The sequence below is a fragment of the Epinephelus fuscoguttatus genome, linkage group LG5, assembly GCF_011397635.1.
Source record: "Epinephelus fuscoguttatus linkage group LG5, E.fuscoguttatus.final_Chr_v1".
Lineage (NCBI taxonomy): Eukaryota > Metazoa > Chordata > Actinopteri > Perciformes > Serranidae > Epinephelus > Epinephelus fuscoguttatus.
In genome coordinates this window covers 39,086,476-39,109,848 of record NC_064756.1, presented here as the reverse complement: position 1 = coordinate 39,109,848, position 23,373 = coordinate 39,086,476, and the positions used below count along the sequence as shown (strand labels likewise).

Genomic DNA, 23,373 nt, shown 5'->3' with positions numbered 1-23,373 from the left:
CAGAGTATGAGGACGTTCAATGTCATAGTTAGAAGAACTGCTTGGACAGGGGCGGAAATGATCTTTCTAATGCTTAAAGAAACTGATGTTGTCTTCCAGATGGAAACTGGAAGCCACTGCCCCATAACAATTATTAAACTGTTTTCTTCCTTTGCTCAAGACAGAGGCATAATTGCTATGGCTGCTAGAGGCTTTTGTCGCTTAAAAGCAAACATGTATGGTCTCTGAAATCACAGCTGTCAAAAATAACTGATCTCTTTGACTTGAGTCCCTTTCACACATGCACTGTGACCCAGAACTCATCTAGACTCCACCCGGAGGAGGTGTAAGTGAGAGCGCAAATGTCCAAATCAGTTGGACTGGATAATAAACATACTTTACCCTGCCAGCTCCCTTGTATAGAGTCAGTGTGATGTCTGAGTGGGTGTGTTGATGACATTTCTATCATGCAATCAGCCTGAAAAAAGAATACAAACATCCAAGGCTAGGATAGGAAAGGGTAGGGTAGAGTAGGGTAGGATTCACTTCATTAAGCCCCAAAGGGGAAACTGGTTCACCACTGTTAACAAAAAGACATACACAGTATGTAGACAAAGACAGACATGATCCATGCACAAGACCACACCAGGATGAAAAACAATGGTCATTAACACAAAGAAGCCAACAAAAATGTCTAACTGAAGATATGACAAGATTCAGAAACATCTGTCAGTAAGGGCCAATCATCCGAAAAATTCAAGACACTATAAGAGACTCGATTGTTTATGACCGAATTATGACTTTGTAAACAAAACATTGATATTTCTGCAGCATACTTTTTGCATCATGTCCTGCCATGTGCACACTCCACTGAGGTGCCGTCCCATACCTAAACCAAAATGGAGTTTTTAGAGTAGGTGAGTACACGTCTAACACAGACAATCTCCTGAAATCTGAAAAGTAATGCACCAAAATTCATACATATCCCAAGTAATGATAAGCTAGAAAACGTATGCATATCCTATGTAATGGAAGTCTGCTATCATGTGTCCAATGCACTAATGGGAGTAAAGAAGGAAGCAGTCCATAGCGGTCCTGTTAGGAGACTGATTGAGGCAGTGGATGGGTCACAATACAGTACACAGGACTTTCTCTGGGGGACCCATGTTCGGAACCATGTGAACTTTGACTCATTTTAAGATGCATGCTTTCTTTTACTAAACCTAACCTCCATAACTTTACTTTAATTAGATAACTTTACGTTGAGGACGTAACATTATTTGTGGGTATCATATGAATCGTTCTATGAGGATACGTTGATGTATGAAGGGGCAACTCCGGACATATAAAATAAATTGTCTCAGAATTACAGTTTGGCTACTTGCTATTACAGCATACGATATGACAGCAGGGCATTAAAAACTGAAGCTAAGGAGAGCCATCTTGCTTAGCCTGCTGACATCAGGCTGCCTGGTGTCACAGTCTGCTGTGAGCAAAACACCCTCCCATTCCCTGGGAAACCATTAGGTCACCCACACGGTTCAATCTGAAATGATCCATTTGGATGCTCTACACTTGACCACGTGTTCCCTCCAATAGAAGGCTAGAAAAAGTCACTTGAGTGCCTTTGGTTTTTGGTTAAAATGAGAATTGAGGCCGCGGACACATTTCAAACTGTCATCTGTCAGCCCTCCAAATGCTTCGTAATAACACTCAATTATACATCCTGAATGACGTTGCTAGGTTACAGAGCTGGCTAAGTGGCTGATGGGACCATCCAGTGGTCACTCAGTATCATGGGCTGATAGAGGGGTCCACACTCAGCCACTTGGCAGCTCCAGCCTGAAACATGCTCTGAAATCCACATCTGGTGATTAGGGTGTGCAAATCAGCTGCTGCCGAGAGGATTCAGGTCTGGAGACAGACCAAAAGATTCCTTCAGGGAAGTTTCACCCCTCATTTACTTTTTTTTTTAAGTGCACTATTTAATATATATTATTATTGCATCAGTGTTTGATCTTCTTAATTTCTGGCCTCCTCATTTGCACGGCTGCAAATTTTATGTGTTTGGACAATATATTTTATGTAAGACGTATTTCTTTTGCACTGGGTTCTGCACAGTTCAATGATTTTTTTCTGCATTGATTTTCCCCCTTTGGACATTTTTCTGCATAGTCTTTGCTTCTGAATAGTAGAAAATGATTGCTTTACATTAATCTTAATGTTCTGCCTGGCTTTACTCATTAATTTTCAGATTTGTGCTGTCACATCTTTTTCTTCCCATTTTTTAGCCTATTGCAGGTGTCTTTTGGAATTCATTCTTGATTTCTTTGTCTCTATGTGAGCAGACCCTAGAGCTCTGAGATGCTCTTCTGTCATTTCTGGCCAAGAGTGTAACACCAGTAACTGCAGGAGGATTTAAGTTTATCATTAATAGCTTTTTGTTCTTGGGTGGACTTTTCCCAGCTCCCCCTGCAAACCTCACCAAGGATTAAAGCTGTGTTGTTGTGTTTTGGGATGGATTTTCACTTCAAAAAGCAAACTGATTACGCTCTGAATTATGACCATAATACCATAATTCTCATGTTTTTCAAATAATGTTTTGGGAGCTCAAGAACTGATCTGATATTTGTTGCCTGAAAGCCAAATCACATTTTTTCCCCAGTTTACTCGTCTTTTGTTGCTCACTGAGCTGTTGACTTCCACACAACCTGAAACAGCCTCCTACGCAAAGAAGACCTTGGTGATAACTACCCACATAGGGATGATATGTGTTTGGAGCAAAGACATACAGAAAGGAACAGAAATCCCACTCACATTCGCACACTTCCTCTACCTGTTTTTATCGTGGAGAAAAAAAACAACAACTTTTTTTTTTCTCCACCTGATAAGCACAAAGGCTCAAACATATAAATACATAAACATAACCAACAGGCCCAGAGGACAAATACACAGCATCACACATAAACAAAACAAAGTCATCTGCCAGTCAAATCACCAAACAAAACACACACACACACACACACACACACACACACACACACACACACACACACACACACACACGTAGGAGTACACATGTTGTACACATTGTTGGAAAGACAATCGACTGTTCACAGTGTTGCTGCAGTGACCTGGATACCTCCAATATGACTGCCATATGTAACACTAAACATCCTTTGCTGATACACTGTAAACGATATTCACATAGCTGCCTGCATGGATCCTGATATACTACTAAAAGCCTCAATTAAGCTTTAAATTCTAGAGTGCATCACAAAGTTTCCAAAGATACCAAATATGTCAGGAGGAGTTTTAGGGAAACGTGTCTAAAATGATGCAGCAGACATCTAGAAAATTGATGTAGTGCAAACATAGATTCTTGGGTTTGAGTATTTCACTTAGTGTTAATAGCATAAAACCTCAGCAAAGAACTGGAACAAGATGACAGAGAACATGCATGTTACTGTGAGACAGAGTGGAACAGGATGCTTTGTTGGAGCTGAAAACTGTGCTATTTACAGTGATTTCAATTTATGGCATGTAAATTGAATATAATCTCAGTTTATCAAAGCATCCAGCCTCATCAGCAACTAGGCAGAAACTGTATTTTTATACTTAAGGCAGAAATGATCCCCAGGAAAGATGCACTACTCCTTTTTTCCCTGTAGATCTTCGTCACATACAAGCACTTTTTCCCACTGCCCTGAGTGGTGGATTACTCCAGACAATCACAACCTAACTACTGCAGAAATGTTGGCATCGTGCATTTCTGCAAACCAGGGCTACTTTACATTTGTACGTGATTATGTAGTGGATATGCTGAAACATTTCTTATCATTTCAAAAATGCTGTGGTTAATGTGTGGTGAGGTTTAGGCACAAAAATCATAGGGTTATGGTCACTGTTGGGCAGAAACCACCCCGGTCTCAATCTGAAGTCAAACAGTGACTTCCAGCATCAGACACCGACAACAAAAGCTGTCCTTTCACGTCAGCGTGGTATGCGACCGGTCGCAATTATTGTTTAGTAGTGCCTGACAGTGTCAAGGGGAAATGTAAAAAGAAGACAACAAAAGTTAAGGCAGTGATGATCTGAGTAGGGCAGGCGGGAGGGGTGGTGGATGGGTCCAACAACCACCACCCTTCACCCAGGAGGCCAGTGTTCGCTTACGCCAAACCCTGTTCTTCATTTCTAAACCCAACCATGTGTATGTGCTGGCAAAATGTAACCATGTGTGTTTGTTTTTGAAGAAAAAATAATGTCAATTCCCCGTGTTGTACCGACGTGGTGCATTTATTTTGAAAGCGACAGTATGCAAACTGTACTTTTCATGTGAAAATGAAAGTGTATTTTGAAAGAATTTATTTTGACTTAAAGCAACATTTACCTTTCTGGAAATTTTACGCTTTTCTTTGTTTAGGTTAAAATGCTATTAATAAGCTGATGGCACACTAAAATGTAAGTGAATTCCACCAGAGATAAAAACTCTGGGGAGGCCTCCACGTGGGGAAGACAGACATGATGCTTGGGCAATCATTGCATTTGGTCCGAATGCAATGATTGGCCGAGTGTCATGTCTGTCTTCCCCACGTGGAGGCCTCCAACTGACGTAACCGCTCACGTAACACGCAATCGTTGCACTGGGCATGAATGTCACAAAGTAGCAAGCTAGTTTGGAAGATGGAAAAGTTTACCTTAAGTGGCTGGAAATATTCCAATTACTTTAACTTTGTCAGGAGGAAAAATGACAAGATCACTGTTACTGTAGGTGGTGACAGTCGCAGTCTTTCTACTGCGAAAAACATGTCCTCAAACCTTTGGTCTGAAACACCAACTACTACAGTGCAGCAACGTGAAGCTCCAGGAAATACATCCCACCAAAGGTGAGACCTCGGTGGCCATGCAGGATGGCTGCAACCTTACACTGGCTAAACAACCACAACTGGGTTTAATTGTGGACAGCTGCAGCTACAAATTAAGGTTGTGGCTGGGTATAGGGAGGATGAGATATTGCCAGACTGTCCATCTTTCAGTCAGATTCTTGGGAAAACATATGCCACAGGCAATAGAAGAACTCTGGATTTAAATTAACAATTACTCTGACATTAACACAGAGGCGCACATGCAAAGTCTGAATTTTGAGGAGAAAAGATGTAATTATCAATTCTGTGGAGTGTAATGGAGAAGTAATATGAAAAGTAGTGTTATGTATTACTGATGGCAGGGAGTAATAAATAAAGTAACAACTTAACTTTTGAAAAGAGTTATGAATATTGAGTAATAAATTACGATTTTAGATTAACTAGCCCAAAACTGGCTGTGGTTAGGAAAAGATCATGTTTTGGCTTAAAATACCTGTTTTTTGTAGCACAATCCTTGTTGGAAATGCAGTGATGTTTCAGTAAAAACAACCACTTTTTGTAACACTATCCCTGGTCAAATAACAGCGACAGGTTGTTAAAAAATACCTAAAAGCTGCTGGAAACACAGCAGTGACTCGCTAAAACACACGGTTTTTGTTCGTTGGTCTTGAACAGTGGTCTGCAGCTCAGCAGCCATCTGGCCTAGGTGACACGCAAGTCATCATTCCCTCCACCTCCAGAAGACAAAGTCAGCCCATATACTACATAACATTTGAAATGTTGATATGGTGAAACGTGCAAACTGCAGACATGTACAATGCCAACATTTTCTTCTAGCAACTGGGCTTTAAATCAGGAACATCACCTTCTTTAATCAAGTGCATTACTCGTAAGCACAGAGGAAAAGTCATGTGTCCTGTGAAGGTCTTTGTTTCTCTAAAGTGTACCTGCGATCCGGCAATGGTTTCATTGCACATCAGGAGCATTCTTTGTGTTTATCTACTGTGGAGCAGAAACCTGTTGTTTTAGATTCGGACTAATACTCTGTAATTCTGTCTGAACACTGAGGATGGCTTGTATATGCAGAAGTTTCATCTTCTTCAGCCTTTTACCTGTATATGAGGATATCGTCTGTGGAGCTGTTGTACTGGATCTGGTACATGCGGACTCCGGGTATGTGGTTCTGCGGGGGCCATCGAATGGTAGCAGAACTGGATGTTAGATCCGACACACTGACCCTTTGCTGGTCGTACCGGGCCTGACCTCCGCTGGCATTGGATTTGATGGATGTGGGGATGTCTGAAGGCCCTGGGTCGGGGTCCAGTTTGGGGTCAAAGTGTGGCGAAGGGTTGACGACTAACTCAACAGGAGCGGTGGCTTCCCCAGCTGCATTAGATGCTATGCACGTAAACTTTCCAGAATCCTAGAAATCATTGGAGAAGAAAAGAGGATACCCAACATTAACCTCAATTTTACTCTGATTGTGAGTTCCCCGTGAAACCAATTATAATGAACAGACTCTTTATTTTTGATTTGCTTAATTCATGATGATGTTTTGGCAGTCAAAAACATTTGAACAAAGATCTATTTTGTTGTAACAGATTTCACACTGACAAATGTAATAAACAAATGGAGCTTAAGATTCCTTGGTGGTAAGCTAACAGCTAACAGTTGATTTGCTAATTTTCCTGCCAAATGCAGGCAGTAATTGTATTTGATGTTCCTAAAGTTGCACTTAAGCCAAAAGTATGTGTTTGGGAAATGTTAAATATATTCCATCTCTTTTTTATTTTTATGCTACTTTTTATGCATGTTACTCTTCAATCTGGTATTGTAAATTCAAAACAAAATGCTAATAAAGTCCACAATAGCTTATTAAGCAGTAAACATGCTTTATAATCACAAAAAAAGTATATTTTAATCCCCCCAAAAAGTGCATTACTTGTTTTCAAATGCTCTTTATAAATGTAGTCACTGATCTTAAGCTATACCCACTAAAGAGTAGATCATAAAAAGCTACAAAAAGGAATTGTTTTTGGTATTTGAATTTATACAATAAAACAGAAATGCATAGAAAGCACACTGACAGTTTTAAAATAAATTAACAGATTGATCACATAACCATATTTCATGAAAATGAAACCATGTCCCCACCTTAACGGATGCCTTTAGGATGTCAAGCGAGCCGTTCTCGTAGCAGATGGTTCTGGATGTGTTGCCAATCAGCTTTCCATCAGGACTGACCCAATGTGTCGAGGGCTCAGGATCTCCAATGGATTTACAGCGCAGGCTGACCTCCTGACCCTCCATCACAAACATCTTGGAGGTATGGCGAGTTATCATTGGGGGCTCGCACACAAACTCCTCCTGTTAAGAGACATGAAACCAAAAAATGTAAGTCCCCACACTTTATTGATTCAAAAATGTAAGCTTGTGGAACATACTGTCAGTTGCTGTGGTTATATGGACAATATACCTTACACATACAATTCAAAATATCCTGATTACAGAATCCAACTTAATTGTTTACATGGATGCTCAATAAAGTGAAGCAATGAAATGCATGTTAACATGCCCCATAGCAATTACTATAACTTTTATGATGAACACAAAGTGGTGTTCACCCACTCTGAAGCATATAATCTGTATGAAATATAACAGGATTTTTTATTTTTATTTGTTATATCATTGGGGTACATCACAAACGCAATGAAATCTGGTCTGCAGTCGCTGAAAGGCTAAATAGCTTGCATTACTACATTACTTTACATTACTTTACATTAAGGACGTAACATCAGTCATGGGGCGCTAAATCATACTGTATATCATATGGAACCACTGTGTGTGCATTTTTGTAGCATTCACTCCAAAAACCCTTAAAAAAAAGTTACAGTACTGTCAAGAGCAAAGAGACTGATAACAGAAGTGACTTAAAAAAATTCAAAACATCAAGGAAAAAAACAACAATAAAAGAGGCTACAAGTTTAATACAATATCTAAGGAGTTTAGAGAAATACAGGCTCTGACTGGCTTCTAGTGGTCCTCCAACAGCAGACTTTCTGAAGGAGTTCAATTGTGAACACATGAAGATTAAGTGAGTTTTTCAGCCCTTGCAATATTTAAAACCCACCCACTGGCACCTAAGCCAGTATAAAGCCAGCCAAAACCCTAGTGGAGTATTATTGCTATGCCAAGCAGGGCCTGCCAAGGCTTACCCCAGCTTACTCATCATTCCTACCACTCAGTGCATCTTCACACCTTTTTTCTGGGTCCTTCTTGGGCCTTGTTACCAGCAAAGAAGATTGCTAACCTGATGACCGCTGGGCTGAAGCTTCAAATACATCACTAGTGCCTTTCAGTCTTGTATTACATTCTAACCCTCAATTGTTCCTGTGATGCTCAGAGTAAAATGCTCTGATTGAACTGGGCTGCTCCCTAATGTGAGTGTCAAAGTATAAGAATGTGAAGTTGGTCACTGGAGGGAAAAGAATATGGAGCACTTAAATGGGGTCAGTAAATATCTGGTTTGTCCAGTTAACCCTCAAACTCCAACTGGAGTCAACATTTTTTCCATATTCAGGTGAATTTAACCTCTTGAATTTTTGAGCTTTCTGTCAGAGAAGAAGCAGTGCAGATGCAAAGAAAAAGCTGAGCAGCTTCCATTGATTTCAAAGCAGGAATTCCCTTGGCAGCTGATGGCTAATGTCTGACCTCTAATGGATGCAATGGTGGCTCACTTGTCCTTGCAGCGGGAAAGAGGCTATTAACTCTCAGAGTATTAATATGCCCAGACACTTTGGTGACACAGAGGTCTCTGGATCGACCTCTTTACAAGGCTAATCCTCTTATAGTGATCCTACAGCACCTCTCTGAGGGAGGTCCATGACTATTACTCGAGGTGAGGCAAAGGTCTGTATATCATCCTCTCCAAGAAGATACCAATTAATCCCATCTTTATCTCATGGTGCACCTCCACTTATCATTGGAGCTCTCAAACAGCCCAGTGGGGTCGTCTCCTTAAGATCTCCAGGTGAGGCAAAACCCTCTTTATCATCTGCTTTAAGGTAACATCTTGAACCACACCACTTCATTCTGTTATCTCTATAAGCATCATTATAGCTCTGCTGTTGTACAGCATCATTTTCCCAGCAGGTGAAGAACAGATCTCTCAGTTGCTGCCCGACCTTTAGTCCTGTAACATCTAACTGCAAGATTCGACAACAACACATCTCCACTGGTTTAGCTTAGCAATGCAGCTATAAGCTGCTTTATACTGTCGTTTGTGTCTGTTGACATTTATAATGTTGTAGAAATGGATCAACATATGAACAACATTCAAACGTTACTCCTCCTCAAAGCAAAAGTGCAGCGGTGTTTCTGTTTCTTAATGAAGCAGACATGTAGCTACGATTTGTTAAACTGTTATCCATACAGGCACATATTAATCAGTCCCTCCAGGATCTCGCGGCAAAAAACTTGAATTTGCGGCCAATTTTGTCAAAAAAATTCGATAAAAATTGCAACATTTTTCTGTGATTTTTTTTGTGGGAAATTGCAGCTAATGACAAAAATTGTGGCTAATGACAAAAGGAGAAAAAGAAATGTGATTTTTTTTTTAAATTACTACCTCCAAAAAAAATAAGTCATGTAATCACTTGCTATAATAATCATACTGAATATTACAAAAATAGCTGCAAATGTTTTTTTATAGTTCTCTTGTTTAGTTTAGTTTTATTTAATTAATTTCAAAATATGGACTCCAATAATGTTGCAAAAAATCCTGAGTGACCATTGTAGCTCTCAAGCCAGACAATGTGACTGTAAACATAACATTTTAATACATTCAGCACATATTGTATGCATTTAAACAGTGCAAATTCTTATGTCAATACAGAGCGTTTCTCCATACTGCACCTCTGATGACGTTTCAAATGACGTTGCGAACGTCTTCCGCTCGGCTGGAAAATGTGAAAAAACGTGGAAAAATCGCAGGTCTTTTGAAAAATTGCAAGCCCTCGCAAATATTGCAGACTTACGTTGAATTTGCGTTAATTATTGCGATCACAAGATCGTGATTTTCTGGAAGGACTGATTTATGACAATACTACATATTATGCTACATATGCTACAATGGTACATACTGTCTGTCACATTCAACAAAGATATAAATGCAACATTTTTGTGTTTGCTCCCATTTTTCATGAGTTAATGAGTTATAAATGATTTAATACATTTTCTGTGCAAACAAAAAGCTTTTTTCTAGGAAATGTTGAACCATGTGAACTATGAGTCATTTTAAAGTATGTCCTGACAATGTTTCTTTTTTTGTGGATTACTACACGTGTCTCAGACTGGTCACTATTAAGGGACACTCAAAAATGTGCAGTTTGATTGCACAATACAATACCACAGATGTCACAAATTTTGAAGGAGCGTGCCATTGGTATGCCAACTGCAGGAATGTCCCCCAAGAGAATTTGGCATTACATCCAACCACTCAGAAGTGCCTGTTCACGGGCAACAGCTCTGGTGAACATTCCTGTTGTCAGTATACCAATGGAATTCTCCCCCTCAGGCCTCAAGTCGAGTGTGAAAAGTTCACTAAAGCATCATCATGAACAAATAACACAGGAAGTTATTTAATGAACTCCTTAGAGCATCTCCCCCCATCGAGGAGAATAAGAAACAATCAGACTCTGACATGCACATGCTTGGACTGCCATGACAACATGTTACGAGGGTTTACAGTGAAGCATTTTGCACACAGGGATCATGGCTATTGATATGTTGATTGACAGTAAGATAAACCAAACACATCGTGTGAAAGCTTCACACTGGCAGAACACTGGGACTGCTAGGGTTAACTTAACTCACTTTTTATTTAGGAAAAAAGCGTTTTGTATTAATGTAATATTCTACTGTTGCCTTTGTAGCACGTCTTCTGTTGGAAAACAGCTTTACTGCCACAGTAATGTTTATTAATGTGAATCGTCTTTGTTAAATAAAGCAATAAATAGACAAAGCTATGTGGATAAAGGCCAAATGGGGGACCACACCTGTTTTATGTTTCCTCCTTATATGGCTTAATTTGACCCACATTACTTTAAAGTATATCCTGGGTATTTCCTGCAACATAAACGGAGCCTCTGTATCCCCTCTCTGTGTCTTCTAACTCTACAGTGATATAAGTGACTGCTTTCTAGCTCCTTTACAATATAAGGGATAAATACATAATGCAATGTCATGGTTCTGCATTTTTGCATATCAAACTCCATGACTCCACACTTTCACCAGAAGGTTCACTCCTCTGTGACACCAACCATCTGCCCTGTTCAAGTGTCCTTGAGAAAGAAAGTGATCATGAATCCACAAAGGGCTGAAAGTTAAGACAGCACAAAAAACACATTTTGCTGCAGGGATTCGTGGATTATGATGCCAAACACACAGAATGCAATTTCTATGACTACCATGTTTAAATCACATATTTTTAAGTGACAGAATTAGCCAGCTAATGATGACTTCAGGCTTCTGTTATCAAGAAGAACAATATTTGTGTTATTATTCCCAGAAAGGTAATAAGATCAACCAGGGGCCACTTTAGACGACCTCTGTTTGCAGACTTCAAGGCAGGTCCAGGCCTCAACAAATCCATGTAAATGGTATATGTAACACATATGGTTCCTAAAAATCACTGTAATGATGAATCTTCATCTCTAAATATACATCATCCCACTGGCCCCTTTAAGCAGTGTGTAGGCCCAAATAATATCTGTAACTTACTACAATCTTTAGTTAACCATGAAAACAGGAAATACTTCCTGGACGTTGGTCAAAGTTTCATCAACATTCTAAATCAGAACTCAATTACACAAAACCCAGCCCAGTTGGCAGAAGAAAATGCTGGCATTGTAAGTTTCTGCAAACCATAAATATATTGGGTTTGCACTTTATATCATATCATTTCAACATTTCTACAGTGACATAAAATATAAGCTGACTTTATCATCACGGTGTGGAGGGGATGGCGTGAGACGAGACGTCTGTAAATTTACAGACAGACCACTGTTTGAGACGACAAAAAAAAAAAAAAAAAAAAAAAATGGGGATGGTGCCACCAAAAGTGGCTGCTTTATACTAAGACATCACTGTGTTTCCTGCTGGGACAGTGGCACGAAATCCGGTTGTTTTTTTTGGAGACATTGCTGCTTTTAGAATGCAGACAGAGCCCAAGAAACTGGGTGTTTTAAATCAAAACATGAGATCTTTTCTAAACCATAACCAAGGGTTTTTGTGCCTAAACCAACCACGATAATCACAGTATTGTTAAAATATTAAGTTTCAACATATCTGCTACATAATAACATGCAAATGTAACATTTATGTGGTTTTTAAAAATGTACATTGCCCACATTTTTGTTGTTGTGTTGCTAAGCTGCAAGTGTCCCAAAACAACACTGGAGATTTACATTAGTTGAACTCATTGATGCTCAAACCAATGGTCTTTACCAACTTTAAAACTGGATGACAATTTTCTTCTTTTTTTTTTTAATTAAAGGGCCAAGTGTGATGACGCACTTGTGCATTACTACATCCTTGTCTCCATATTGTGGAGGAAATTAGCTCTGCAGTACAGAATACACACTGTAATGTCTGACCTCTCCATTAGTTCAGAGTGTTTACTATCAGTATCCTGTGGATTCTATGACATGAAATTACTCCAAGAACTTTAACAAACCTCTCTAATGGTCCAGAAGTATTTGCCAGCCAGGTCTTTGGGCGAAGCGCAGGTCTCCAGGTCGTCCTCTCTGGTCAGTCTGCGGAGCCAGACCAGCTCACAGTTACAATGCAGAGGGTTCCCACCGAAACTTAACACCAGCGCCGTGAGAGGAGAACCCTTCATCTTGGCATACACGGGAATCCGCAGGAACAATGGGTCTGGAGGAATCTTCTTTAGCTTGTTGGATGTCATGTCCAATCTGGTGATGGGGACAGAGACACAGAAAGAGGAATCAATCTTTAACTTTCATCTCATTTTGAGCCTTGTAGCGGACAAAGAAAGGAAAAAATCAATTTGTTAATTTGTAGAATATACTGTTAATCAACAGACACTGAACCAAAGAAAGTTTTGGCAGGTAGGTCATTTACATACTGTACATTTCTAGTTAAATGACAACATGAACATTTACCAATGAAAATAGATCTAATAGAATTAGAGCTTTATTTTGGGCATTAAGAAAATTAGCTAATAACCTAAATTAAAACTAAATGGATTTAGACATTTCTCCACCACAATGATATTCTTGGCAGCGTGAAGAAAGCTTTGGAAAAGCTTGATTAATTAGTTGTAATCTGAGGTGGGCAGTCATGTCTGACAGACTGGAATGGATAGTAGATGACGTGTCATCTCAGCTGCAAAGCTGTGGACCACTGTCCAAGATCAACAAACAACAAAAAGTGGTTGTGATTTAGCGAGTAATTGCTGTTTTACCTGCAGCCAAAACCTGGGTGTCTTGTAGCAGCCTGCTGCAGTTTTTCCTTGCTGACCTTTTTTTTTTTTTTTTTTAAACTGAGCATCACTGCGTTTCCAGCCAGGATGGTAGCAAAAGAAGTAGGCATTCAAACCAAAAACATGATCTGTTCCCAACCAGAATCAAGTGGTTTTGTGCCTAAACCTAACTATACGTTAGCCATGGCACTGTTTCAACATAAAAACTTGCAAATATAATGAATTTGCAGAAACACAGTTCCAATATTCCTTAATCTCTCTCCTTCTGGCTGCAGCTGAGGAATATATGGTGAAGTTCAGTGTTATAAAAGTAGATCAATTCAATCATTTCTTTACTCATTAAATCAACATTCTTATTAATTTCTTCACTTTTTATTTAAAAAGGATGAAAGGCTTTTTCTGTATCGACTATATTCACTGATGGGCCTCAGAGGTACCATCAAATGGTAAGATTAAAAAAAAAATTATAGTTTGTGGTAATTTACAAAAATGTCAGGCTAAAATCCATAATTTCAAGAACCACTTACATTTAAATATCACCACACCAGTCATAACACATCATGAGGCAGAGACATGTTTCGCAGCTGTTAGCTCACTAACGTTCCCTCGAATGCAGTGACAGAAATGGTTGTTTTTGAAATGAAAAGTGATGTGGGAGACAACCCTGCGCCAGGAAAAGCTCCAAAGCTTGTGGTGAGGAAATATGACCCTGAATACATTAAATCTGGATTCATAATGGCAGGCAGGGATGCTAAGCCAAAGGCAAAGAGTGTTGAATGCAGGGAAATCCGGTCAAATGAGGCGCTAAAACTATCAAAGCTCCAGAGACACTTAAACACAAAGTGCCCAGGATGTGCTGGTAAGTCAAGAGAATATTTCCTAAGGAAAAGGGATAGGCTTCAGGCACAACAGAAAGTCATCACAACATTAACAGATGACAGTGCTGTAACACGTATTCACAGCCCATTCGATTTTTTCTTTTTTTCCCTCCTTTGCTCCTAAATTTCAGACCCTTGTGCAGCTACCCTTTTTTCTTAAGGCAGATCCAGACACCCTTAGCATCACAGATGTATGTGAATACTATGGTGTCCACTAAAATGTTTACCTTTTTCTAATTTAAAATGAGTTATATGAAAGCAAATGGGGCGGCACGGTGGTTAGCACTCTCGCCTCACAGCAAGAGGGTTGCCAGTTCGATCCCGGGTGTGGGAGCCCTTCTGTGCGGAGTTTGCATGTTCTCCCCGTGTCAGCGTGGGTTCTCTCCGGGCACTCCGGCTTCCTCCCACAGTCCAAAGACATGCAGATTGGGGACTAGGTTAATTGGTGACTCTAAATTGTCTGTAGGTGTGAATGTGAGCGTGAATGGTTGTTTGTCTCTATGTGTCAGCCCTGCGATAGTCTGGCAACCTGTCCAGGGTGTACCCTGCCTCTCGCCCGATGTCAGCTGGGATAGGCTCCAGCCCCCCCGCGACCCTCAAGAGGATGAAGCGGTTAGAAGATGAATGAATGAATGAATGAATGAATGAATGAATGAATGAAAGCAAATGACCAATACATTCTCACTCTGACTTCATCATACATAAACATTTGGTCATGGACTTTCCATGTTCAGGTACGATGTGCAAGGGGTGTGTTGGTTGTTGACGTTCTGGGACACTGCATGGTCTTCTTTCGAATCATACTTCCCTTTTCACAGGAAAGTTTGCATACATTTTCTTTTAAAATAAATGCACTATATCGGTAATACACCGTAAATTTATGTTTTTTTTTCCCTTCAACAACAAATGCATGTTGTTATGTTTTGCTAACACACGCACATTGTTGGGAAGAGAAAAAGAACAGGGTTTAGCTTCACAGTCTTATGGGAAGTGAACACTGGATTCCAAGGTGAAGGTTGGTTCTTGTTGGACCCATCCACTACCCATCCCACACACCGTACTTTGACTTTTGCTGCGTTAACATCTGTTTTTATCCAGCCGTGTTTCACCCTGATACTGCCGGGCACTGTTAAACTATACTAGCTGGCTGTGTATTATGCCAAAGTGAAAGGACAGCTTTTTTCATCTGTGCCTGGCACTGGAAGTCACTAACCAAGCAGCAGATTTTGTCAACTTCAGTGTAAGAATGGGTTGAAATGACAGTTTGCTTGCGGTGACAAACTCACAGAGATTTTTTTGAAATCCTCTTTTAGCTTCTAGTTTTGGTTTTATGCAACACTTACAGTTTAATTAGCAAGCTCTCATTAACCCACTGTTCACTTCCTGCTCAGCATCAAACAGCAGACACAGTTAGAGACTAGCTTGTAAACATAGTGGAGCATTTAGCAGCTGAGGAGATAGATATTTTGATAGGAATTGGTGGAGACCAAAAAGAGAGCTAAAAGAGAGTGAATATCATTAAATGGACACCAACATCACTCCAGATGAATGACAATGTTGCTCTGCAACTGTTGGATGTGTTAAGACAATCGCCTGCTAATCCATTAGTGATAACAACTTTAGAAAGGTAATAACATGTTAGGGCAATGTGTCTGTCAGCATATTCAAGAGTTATTCTGCCCCCCTCGAGGCCAGGATAACCAATTACTGCAGCTTTAAATGTCAGATTTTAAGGTCAATCTCACCATAAGGATCAAAGTACTCCTGATGCAGGAAGGAAGATCTACTGCAGAAAAAGCACAGATCTCTATATCAGCAGAATATACACCGAATGCAATGTAGCCATGTGACATAATGCTTTGTGAACAGGGAGTGCATATAAATGTTTTCAGCAAACTATCTCTGTCCTGCTCAACATGCAAGAACCACAGCTGAATCAAAGACGTTTGCGCTCTTCTCAGAGGCATTCTGACCAACATGTAAAACTGTTTAATTAAAGTAGAACAAGACAGGGCAGGTTGAGGGAAACTGGGCTCACACAAAAGTAAAATCGCACTGCATCACAAAATATTATCTGACTAATGAGATCCAACAATGGACAGATATTCCAGGGTGTATTTTTTGTCATTCAGCCACTGCACCATCTCTGGGAATTGGAACAGTAATTTGCTGGCCAAAACATTGGACCTGATGACTGGTAATATTGTCGGCGATTCAAATATTTCACTGTCGTCAGCAACAAACATGGGGAAGTCTATTTTCTCCCAAAGTCCCTGCAGAAATATTCGACAACAGCGATGACTTAACAAGAAGTTAATAGCTGTTGAGAGCAGCGAGCATGCTGCACTTTACAAATTTCAATTATGTTATTTCATGGGCAGCAGCCTCACGGTGTGTTAATTTGTGAGTGTGTGAGTGAACACTCACCTGTGCACACGGATACATTCAGAGTTACACCAGCTGGTCCATAAGTTTTGTGTCTCCAGGGCAAAAACAACCCATTACAGCCCTTTTTAATAAATGCACCACTATTTATCAAAAACCTGGCTGATTTTCCTTCTTGCACATCGATGACTGTTGGTTGCTGGGACGTAAATTGAAATTGATTACTGTTAATGGGGTTCAAATGTTATTTTGTGCCAGGAGAGTAAAATTACTCATTGCACACATGCAGCCACGTCTAATAAGAACAACCCCTTATTTCCAGAACCACAAAGGCCAAACTAGAAGTGGTTTACAGGGCAGAAGCCAGGAATAATAAAGCACAAAACAAGTCAAAAACAGGAAACCAATCTTCTTTAATTAGGGAGGTGTCACAGGTGAAACAGTGGCTCGCCAGAAGAAAATGTTGGTATTGTATGTTTCTGCAAACCCCAAATCTGTTGCATTGTACATTTAATGTAGGCCATTTGCTGTAACACAACATTGTGCATGGCATCCCTGCAATTACTACGTGCAGGGCTTCTGTTCTCTCAAATGTCCAAGGCAAATTTCTCCTAAGGGAGAAAAATACAGTATTATCCATCCATCCATCCATCCATCCATCCATTGTCTGTCTGTCTGTCTGTCTATCTATCGTCTGTCCGTCTGTCCGTCCGTCCGTCCATCCATTCGATGACAATATATTTGTTGTTATGATTCTTTTGTCTCAGTTTATAATATTATGTAGGTTAAGTTCATGTGTATTTTACTCTCCTTATTGAGGTTGGACTGTGAAAACATCTGGGACAGCAATTCAGCATTGTCTGTCTGAGGTCAGTGGTACACATTCCCATTCTGTCTGGAAGTCAGTAAAGGCTGTAACATTTACCATCATCTACTATCAATGTGCCCTCAGGCAAGATGCTGAACCCCCAGCTGCTCCAGTGGAGATATGGTTGTACTGGGCATCTGTGGAGCAAGCTGCTACTGCTGAAGAGGAGTTTGCCTTTGAAAGTGAACTGAGCCTCATGGAGGGATTTGCGCCATGATTTCAGTTCAGTTATATCTCGCCTGAAGCTTTAGTTTTATGCGTAATTGGTTTGAAAATCAATTAAATTAAAAAAGCAGCTCATCAGGGGGACTGATACAGTTGAACAAAACATAATTCGTAATGGTTTATTTTAATTCTGATGCTTAAGTCAAAACAAAAATTCCCTTTAAAAAGATGTACTCCCAGAAGAGAGACGCACTGAAGCTCTTTGATGAGTCCTTTATTCTGGATCTATTCAAATATTTTGGTCTCTGGAAGATTTAGAGTTCAAATGTAGAATTGGCTGCAGCTTTTTGAAAATTCTTCCAGTAATAATTTTGCTCATTTATTATGCATCAGTGGAACTTGTGCCTTCTTATAATTCTTTGAGGTTTATCAGCGGCTCTTTCTCAAGCACATTTCACTAGCTTTTTAGAAATACCTTGATAAGTGTAATATATGTCAGGGTATAACAGTGTTTGAGTGAGTTTAGTTGCTTTTTAGCCACCAAACAAGGATGTTTATTACTGACCCACTGCTTTTCCAGCAATGACTGTGCCACAAAAAGCATTTCTTAAAATGTGTTTATTTTTCTTATACCAAGATATTGCTGTGTTTCCAGCCGGGATGGTTCTACCAAAACCAGGTATTTTAAGCCAAAATGATCTTTTCCTAACCTTAACCAATTTGTTTTTGTACTCAGACTTAAGCACACGTTAACCACAGCATTGTTGAAATGTAAAGAAACAAAGTTTCCAGTGACTGGATTGGGCTGCTAGATACAGTAATATTCCTACATAAAATGTGACTTCCTCAGTTTTCTTATATTTCCAATATGACTGTTGCCTACTTATGCATCCTGATGATTGAAAGAACATTATCTCTACCAAATCCTGACTAAAATATCCATGTCTCTAGTTTCTAAATGTTCCACCTTCTTACCCAGCTGGCCTCTAAGTTAAGTCTGTTGGTGTGGTGGTGGGCAGGTAGCATACAGTGGGTTTATGAGTGCTTGTTTGAAGACAAATTGCCTATAAGGTTCGGTGCATGTGGCTGAGACTGCATCACACAGTGCATGTGCTATAAAACTATGAGTTAAAGGAGGCTAAAAACATCCATCAAACTATAAAGAAAGCTACAGCTGTATGTTATATCATACCCCTTTGCAGTGCTGAACGTTTATACTTATGGGATATACTGTCTTGGTACAAGAAGACCACGGTCACAGTGTCCAGATTTGCTGAATGCTGATGTACTGAAAGTGTAGTGTAGTTATTTGTGGGCGCTGCATGGAGTTTAATTTAAAGGACAAAGGAAGCAGGACGGTGCAAAATATAAAGACTTCTCTTTGGATTTCCAACGAAAAGCTGAAGTTCACACCTTTGTGAGCTTTTTCTTCCTCTTTCTGTTCAACCCACACAGGCTGCTGATGCTGTTAAGAGTTCTGACATGACTCTGACCTGGCCAGTTTGTGCAGGTTGGAGAAGATTCCCTCGGGGACGCTTTCTATGAGGTTATGATCGAGGCTGAGGGTGTTGACGCTGACCAGCAGGGCGATGGTCTCCCAGGGGATGTCCACCAGGTTGTTATAGCTCAAATCCAAGTCCTCCAGAGTCTCCAGGAAATCCTGCAGGGGGGAGGAGATGACAGAAGCAGAGGCTGTGAACAGAAAGCATCATTGCCAATTTTAAGAGAACAGAGAAAAAAGGCCACCCCCTACGAAATCTGGGCTTTAACAGCTTCATAATGTTGTTCATGCATGGAGGCTGTGTTTAGAGAGAAAGAAAAGAAATGTTTCGGGAGATGAAAAGAGAAATTGAGGGTTGGATGGATATAGATAATGTAGTAGAGGGGAAAAGGGAGGAAGGAAGAAAGGGAAATTTAGGGGTAGAAGGGAGGACAGGGAATAATACAGAAAGACAGAAATGGAGATCAATTACCCTGGTCAATGTTGTGCACTCAAAACATGTCTCTCTAATTGCTTCCATACAATTCTAACAATCAGTACACCGCTGAAATGCCACGAGTCAGCACACATTACAATGAGCAAAAATACAAAGAGGGAAATGGAGAGAGAGAGAGAGAGAGAGAGAGGGGGAACTAACAGGAAGGGGGGGTTGAAGGAGAGCGATAACGGCCTGTTGATCAGCCAAAGTGTTGTTGTCGCAGCTGTAATTGCTCTCATAATTCACACAATCAGGACAATGTCTGAATGTCACAATGCCTCAATTCTCATTACAATGATCTGCGCTTTATTGCTTTCTGAACAAAGAGAATCTCATTTCTTAATGACAAAAGAAACTTTAGGAGCTGTGAGAAGCAGTTCAAAGAGCTCTGTGAGCAGAAAATCTGTCCTAAATGGCCTAAAATTCACGACTGCCTTTCCAGAACAAATGACTGTGCTGTTTTTCTTTTTTTTGTTCTAAGTGCTGACAATGACTCATGGTTATGCTCTGTTTCAGGGTGGATGGATGGGCGTATGAAGCATCTGGCTCTGACACTGGAGACTGGTGTTCTCCCACCCCCAAACGACAAAATAGATTGTTTGTCAGTGTCTATAAAAATGACTTGTATGAGTGTTTTCTGATCTGTCACCCCTATGCCTAGGGGCTGACATCTGGTTAGGGTAAGGCAACTAAAGGCCCAGACACACCAAACCAATATCAAAGAACTAGTGGTGATGAAGACTGGGTGGTGCATCACTGCTTGTCGCCTGTTGGGCCAAAAAATTGCACTTGAGCACAGAGCAAAGAGGGAAATAACTCGCCATAGCAGCAGGTGGCAGTAGTCTGTATTCGTCATTAAAGAAGGGAAGCCAGAAGACCAACAGGACAGATTCAAGATGCTAGTTAGCCAGTTAGCACACAAAGAGGCCATACGCATGCTGCATTTTTTGCACCAGAGCAATGCCAGAGTGATATCATCGCGACATGCATGCCTTCCCGAGCCCCTATTTTTCAGGGCCCGATGGCTGCGCACCTAGATAACCACAGTTCAACTTTTGGAGCACAGCAGTCTGTGGTTAATATGGAGAAGAAGTTCATCATTTTAGTACAGAGCTGCCTGAGCTTTACATTTGTCCAACAGAAAATATTTTTTGGCATAATACACACTTACAAAACAATGATATAGTGCTGGTTATGGTCATTTAGCAACCTCAGACGCCACTTGCCTCCGCGCCCCTGAAAGTTTGCCCAACATCCGACCTTGCGTTTTCCAGGTGGTTAAAGATGGGACATATGTACAGCCCCAGTGCCTATACTGGCATTTTAGCTTACTGTGATGTTGTTTCTTGGGATATCTTCAAATGCGTCATATACCTGAAGTCTTTACAAACTAAGTTATGTAAGTCAATTAAGAATAACTGATTAAAATATTGAACTGTGTCGTAAACAAAAATTCAAAAATCTGACATTTTTCCATCAGGTTTAGACACAAAATATATTGATGCAAAATATGTTTGTATGTAGAAACACAAACAAGATATTTCTCAACACTCCGTAAGATATTTGAACTTTGTACATCATTACATTTTTGAGATATGCTCATATTCATGAGCAGAGTGCAAAGACAGTGTGATATATTCATCATTCATTCCTCTGGCACCTGCATGTGTTTTCACATTGTTTGCACGACACATAATCTAGTGTAATGACATTATTATGAGTGTACAATGTGATGACAGGGAAGGCAGACACCTTGGCTTTCTGCTGCAAAAAGAATGAATGTTCTAGCTATTATAGTTTTTATTTTAGATTAATATATACAGGATTATGCAAACAGCAATCTCCCACGGCCATTACAGGGAAATATCGGTGTAATTACAGCAATATACCACATTTGCACAGTAATGTAAGGTAATTATGTGATGACAGGGTAGGCAGAAGCCTTAACTTTCTGCTACAAAAGAGTGAATGCTGGAACTATTATGGTTCTTATTTTAGATTGTTTTAAACAGGACCATGCAAATGATCTCCAGCTCTCGTGACAGCCAATCAAAGGATTTCATTTACCAACAGGCTTGGCCAGCTTAAGTGCCAGTTCAACTTAAAAACTCAACTGATCCTTAAGAAACATAATCTGTAATTTAGGACTACCTTGATCAACAATTCTCCATCTTTAGGCACGGGGGTAAATTTTTTTTTTTAATCAATTTTGTTTTGTCTTAACATAATTAGGCAATTAGTCATATCAAACAAAGTGACTGGGTGAGGGCTCCTGCAAACATTTTTCTTTTTAAAGTTACTTGTAATTTTCTTAGATTTATCATTCATTCAGTTCTGATTTTTGTTTATTCTTAGTTACGTTCATAATCCAGTGAGAGAAATTTATTTTTTAAAAAGCTAAAAGTGATAAAATCTGTGCAAGTCTTAGCTGAACAATAACAGAACAGGAGGGAGAGATGAAGTGATGAAGGCAGGAGAGAGGGTAAAGTTCAGGCTGAGGTTCAGCAGGTCCCGTCCATTAGTGAGTTCAGAGTTCAAAACCCTTTGCTGTCTCTTCATCAAAGTCCTGCAGAGGTCTAAAAGCTGGTCCTGAGGGGACACTTTGGTACTCCAGCACTGGACTTTTAATGAGCAGAGAAAGGACAGTGACATATAATGAAAAGGGAAACACAGTTTATTTTAGGGCTGGGCTATTAAAAAGGTGTCCAGCTGGGCAAAGGAGACAGGCGTGGCTGGCTGGTTCTGTTGGACTTCAGAGTCAGAGCCAGAAATGGGGCGCCACTTTCGCACAACATTTGACCATCAGCACCACTGACTTTGCAATAACTTTTTCAAACTGAGAGTCTTCAATAGTAGAGCACACACACGCACACACACCAGCCCAGTCGCCAGGAGAAATGTTGGCATTATACGTTTCTGCAAACCTTTACATTTGTATTTTCATACGTATCATATCAATGTTTCTAAAGTGACATAGTACATGAGCTGACTTTGTCATCTAGAGGTGGAGGGGTTAAACACACCGCTGTTGAAGTGTCAAGTTTCAATGTATCTGCTACATAATAATCAGATGAAACCTATCCATGGTTTGCAGAAAACTACAATGCCAAAAGTTATTTTGGCATTTGTGTTGTTTGGTATCATGTATTTTTCTTGATGTCAGGTAAAGTGTTGGTACCTGAAAGGCTCCCTCTGATATGCTGTGCAGCTGGTTGTTGGCCAGGATGAGGTGCCGCAGGTTCACCAGGCCTTGGAAGTGGGAGTCGTCCAGGACGGTGAGGCGGTTGGCATCCAGGTGGAGAGCATGGAGGTCCTGAAGGTCAGCGAAGGCGTACGGCCGGATTTGACTGATGGTGTTTCTGCTCAGGGTCAGATGGATCTGGACATGCAGAGAAAGATAAGATTATTTTGATTTAGAACACATGAAATTTCTCTTAAAATGGACAGAATCACTGTGACGTCAGCAACAACTGTCTCTTCTGGGTAAACAACTGGCAATTGGTTTGAACTGTGAAGAAACCTCAAATCTGCAAACTTGTTAAGTTCTGCTGTCATTGTGAGCCTGACCTGTAAGATTTAGACATATATAGTTTAACACGTTGGTCTGACCTATCTGACATTTCTGCAGTGCTTATTGGTGTACTGTGTTGCGTTGCTATCATCTTTGATAAACTGCTGTGAACAGCAAAAAGTATTTTAGCCATCCAAAAAAAAAAAAAAAAAAAATCAATATCAATATAAGTGTATG

General features: G+C 40.2%; 1 protein-coding gene across 6 annotated transcripts in view; it reads right to left on the bottom strand.

Annotated features, from left to right (window-relative positions):
• The window catches only part of si:cabz01090165.1 (uncharacterized protein LOC100333421 homolog), a 537,387-nt gene that overhangs the window by 53,788 nt on the left and 460,226 nt on the right, over nt 1-23,373 (bottom strand). For all 6 annotated transcript variants that reach the window (XM_049576585.1, XM_049576584.1, XM_049576586.1 and 3 more), the window contains 5 exons: nt 22,804-23,004; nt 19,140-19,306; nt 12,580-12,820; nt 6,999-7,211; nt 5,957-6,267 (listed from right to left, as the gene is read on the bottom strand). In XM_049576585.1, the coding sequence (XP_049432542.1) occupies nt 5,957-6,267; nt 6,999-7,211; nt 12,580-12,820; nt 19,140-19,306; nt 22,804-23,004 (1,133 nt within the window). The remainder of the gene's footprint in view (nt 1-5,956; nt 6,268-6,998; nt 7,212-12,579; nt 12,821-19,139; nt 19,307-22,803; nt 23,005-23,373) is intronic.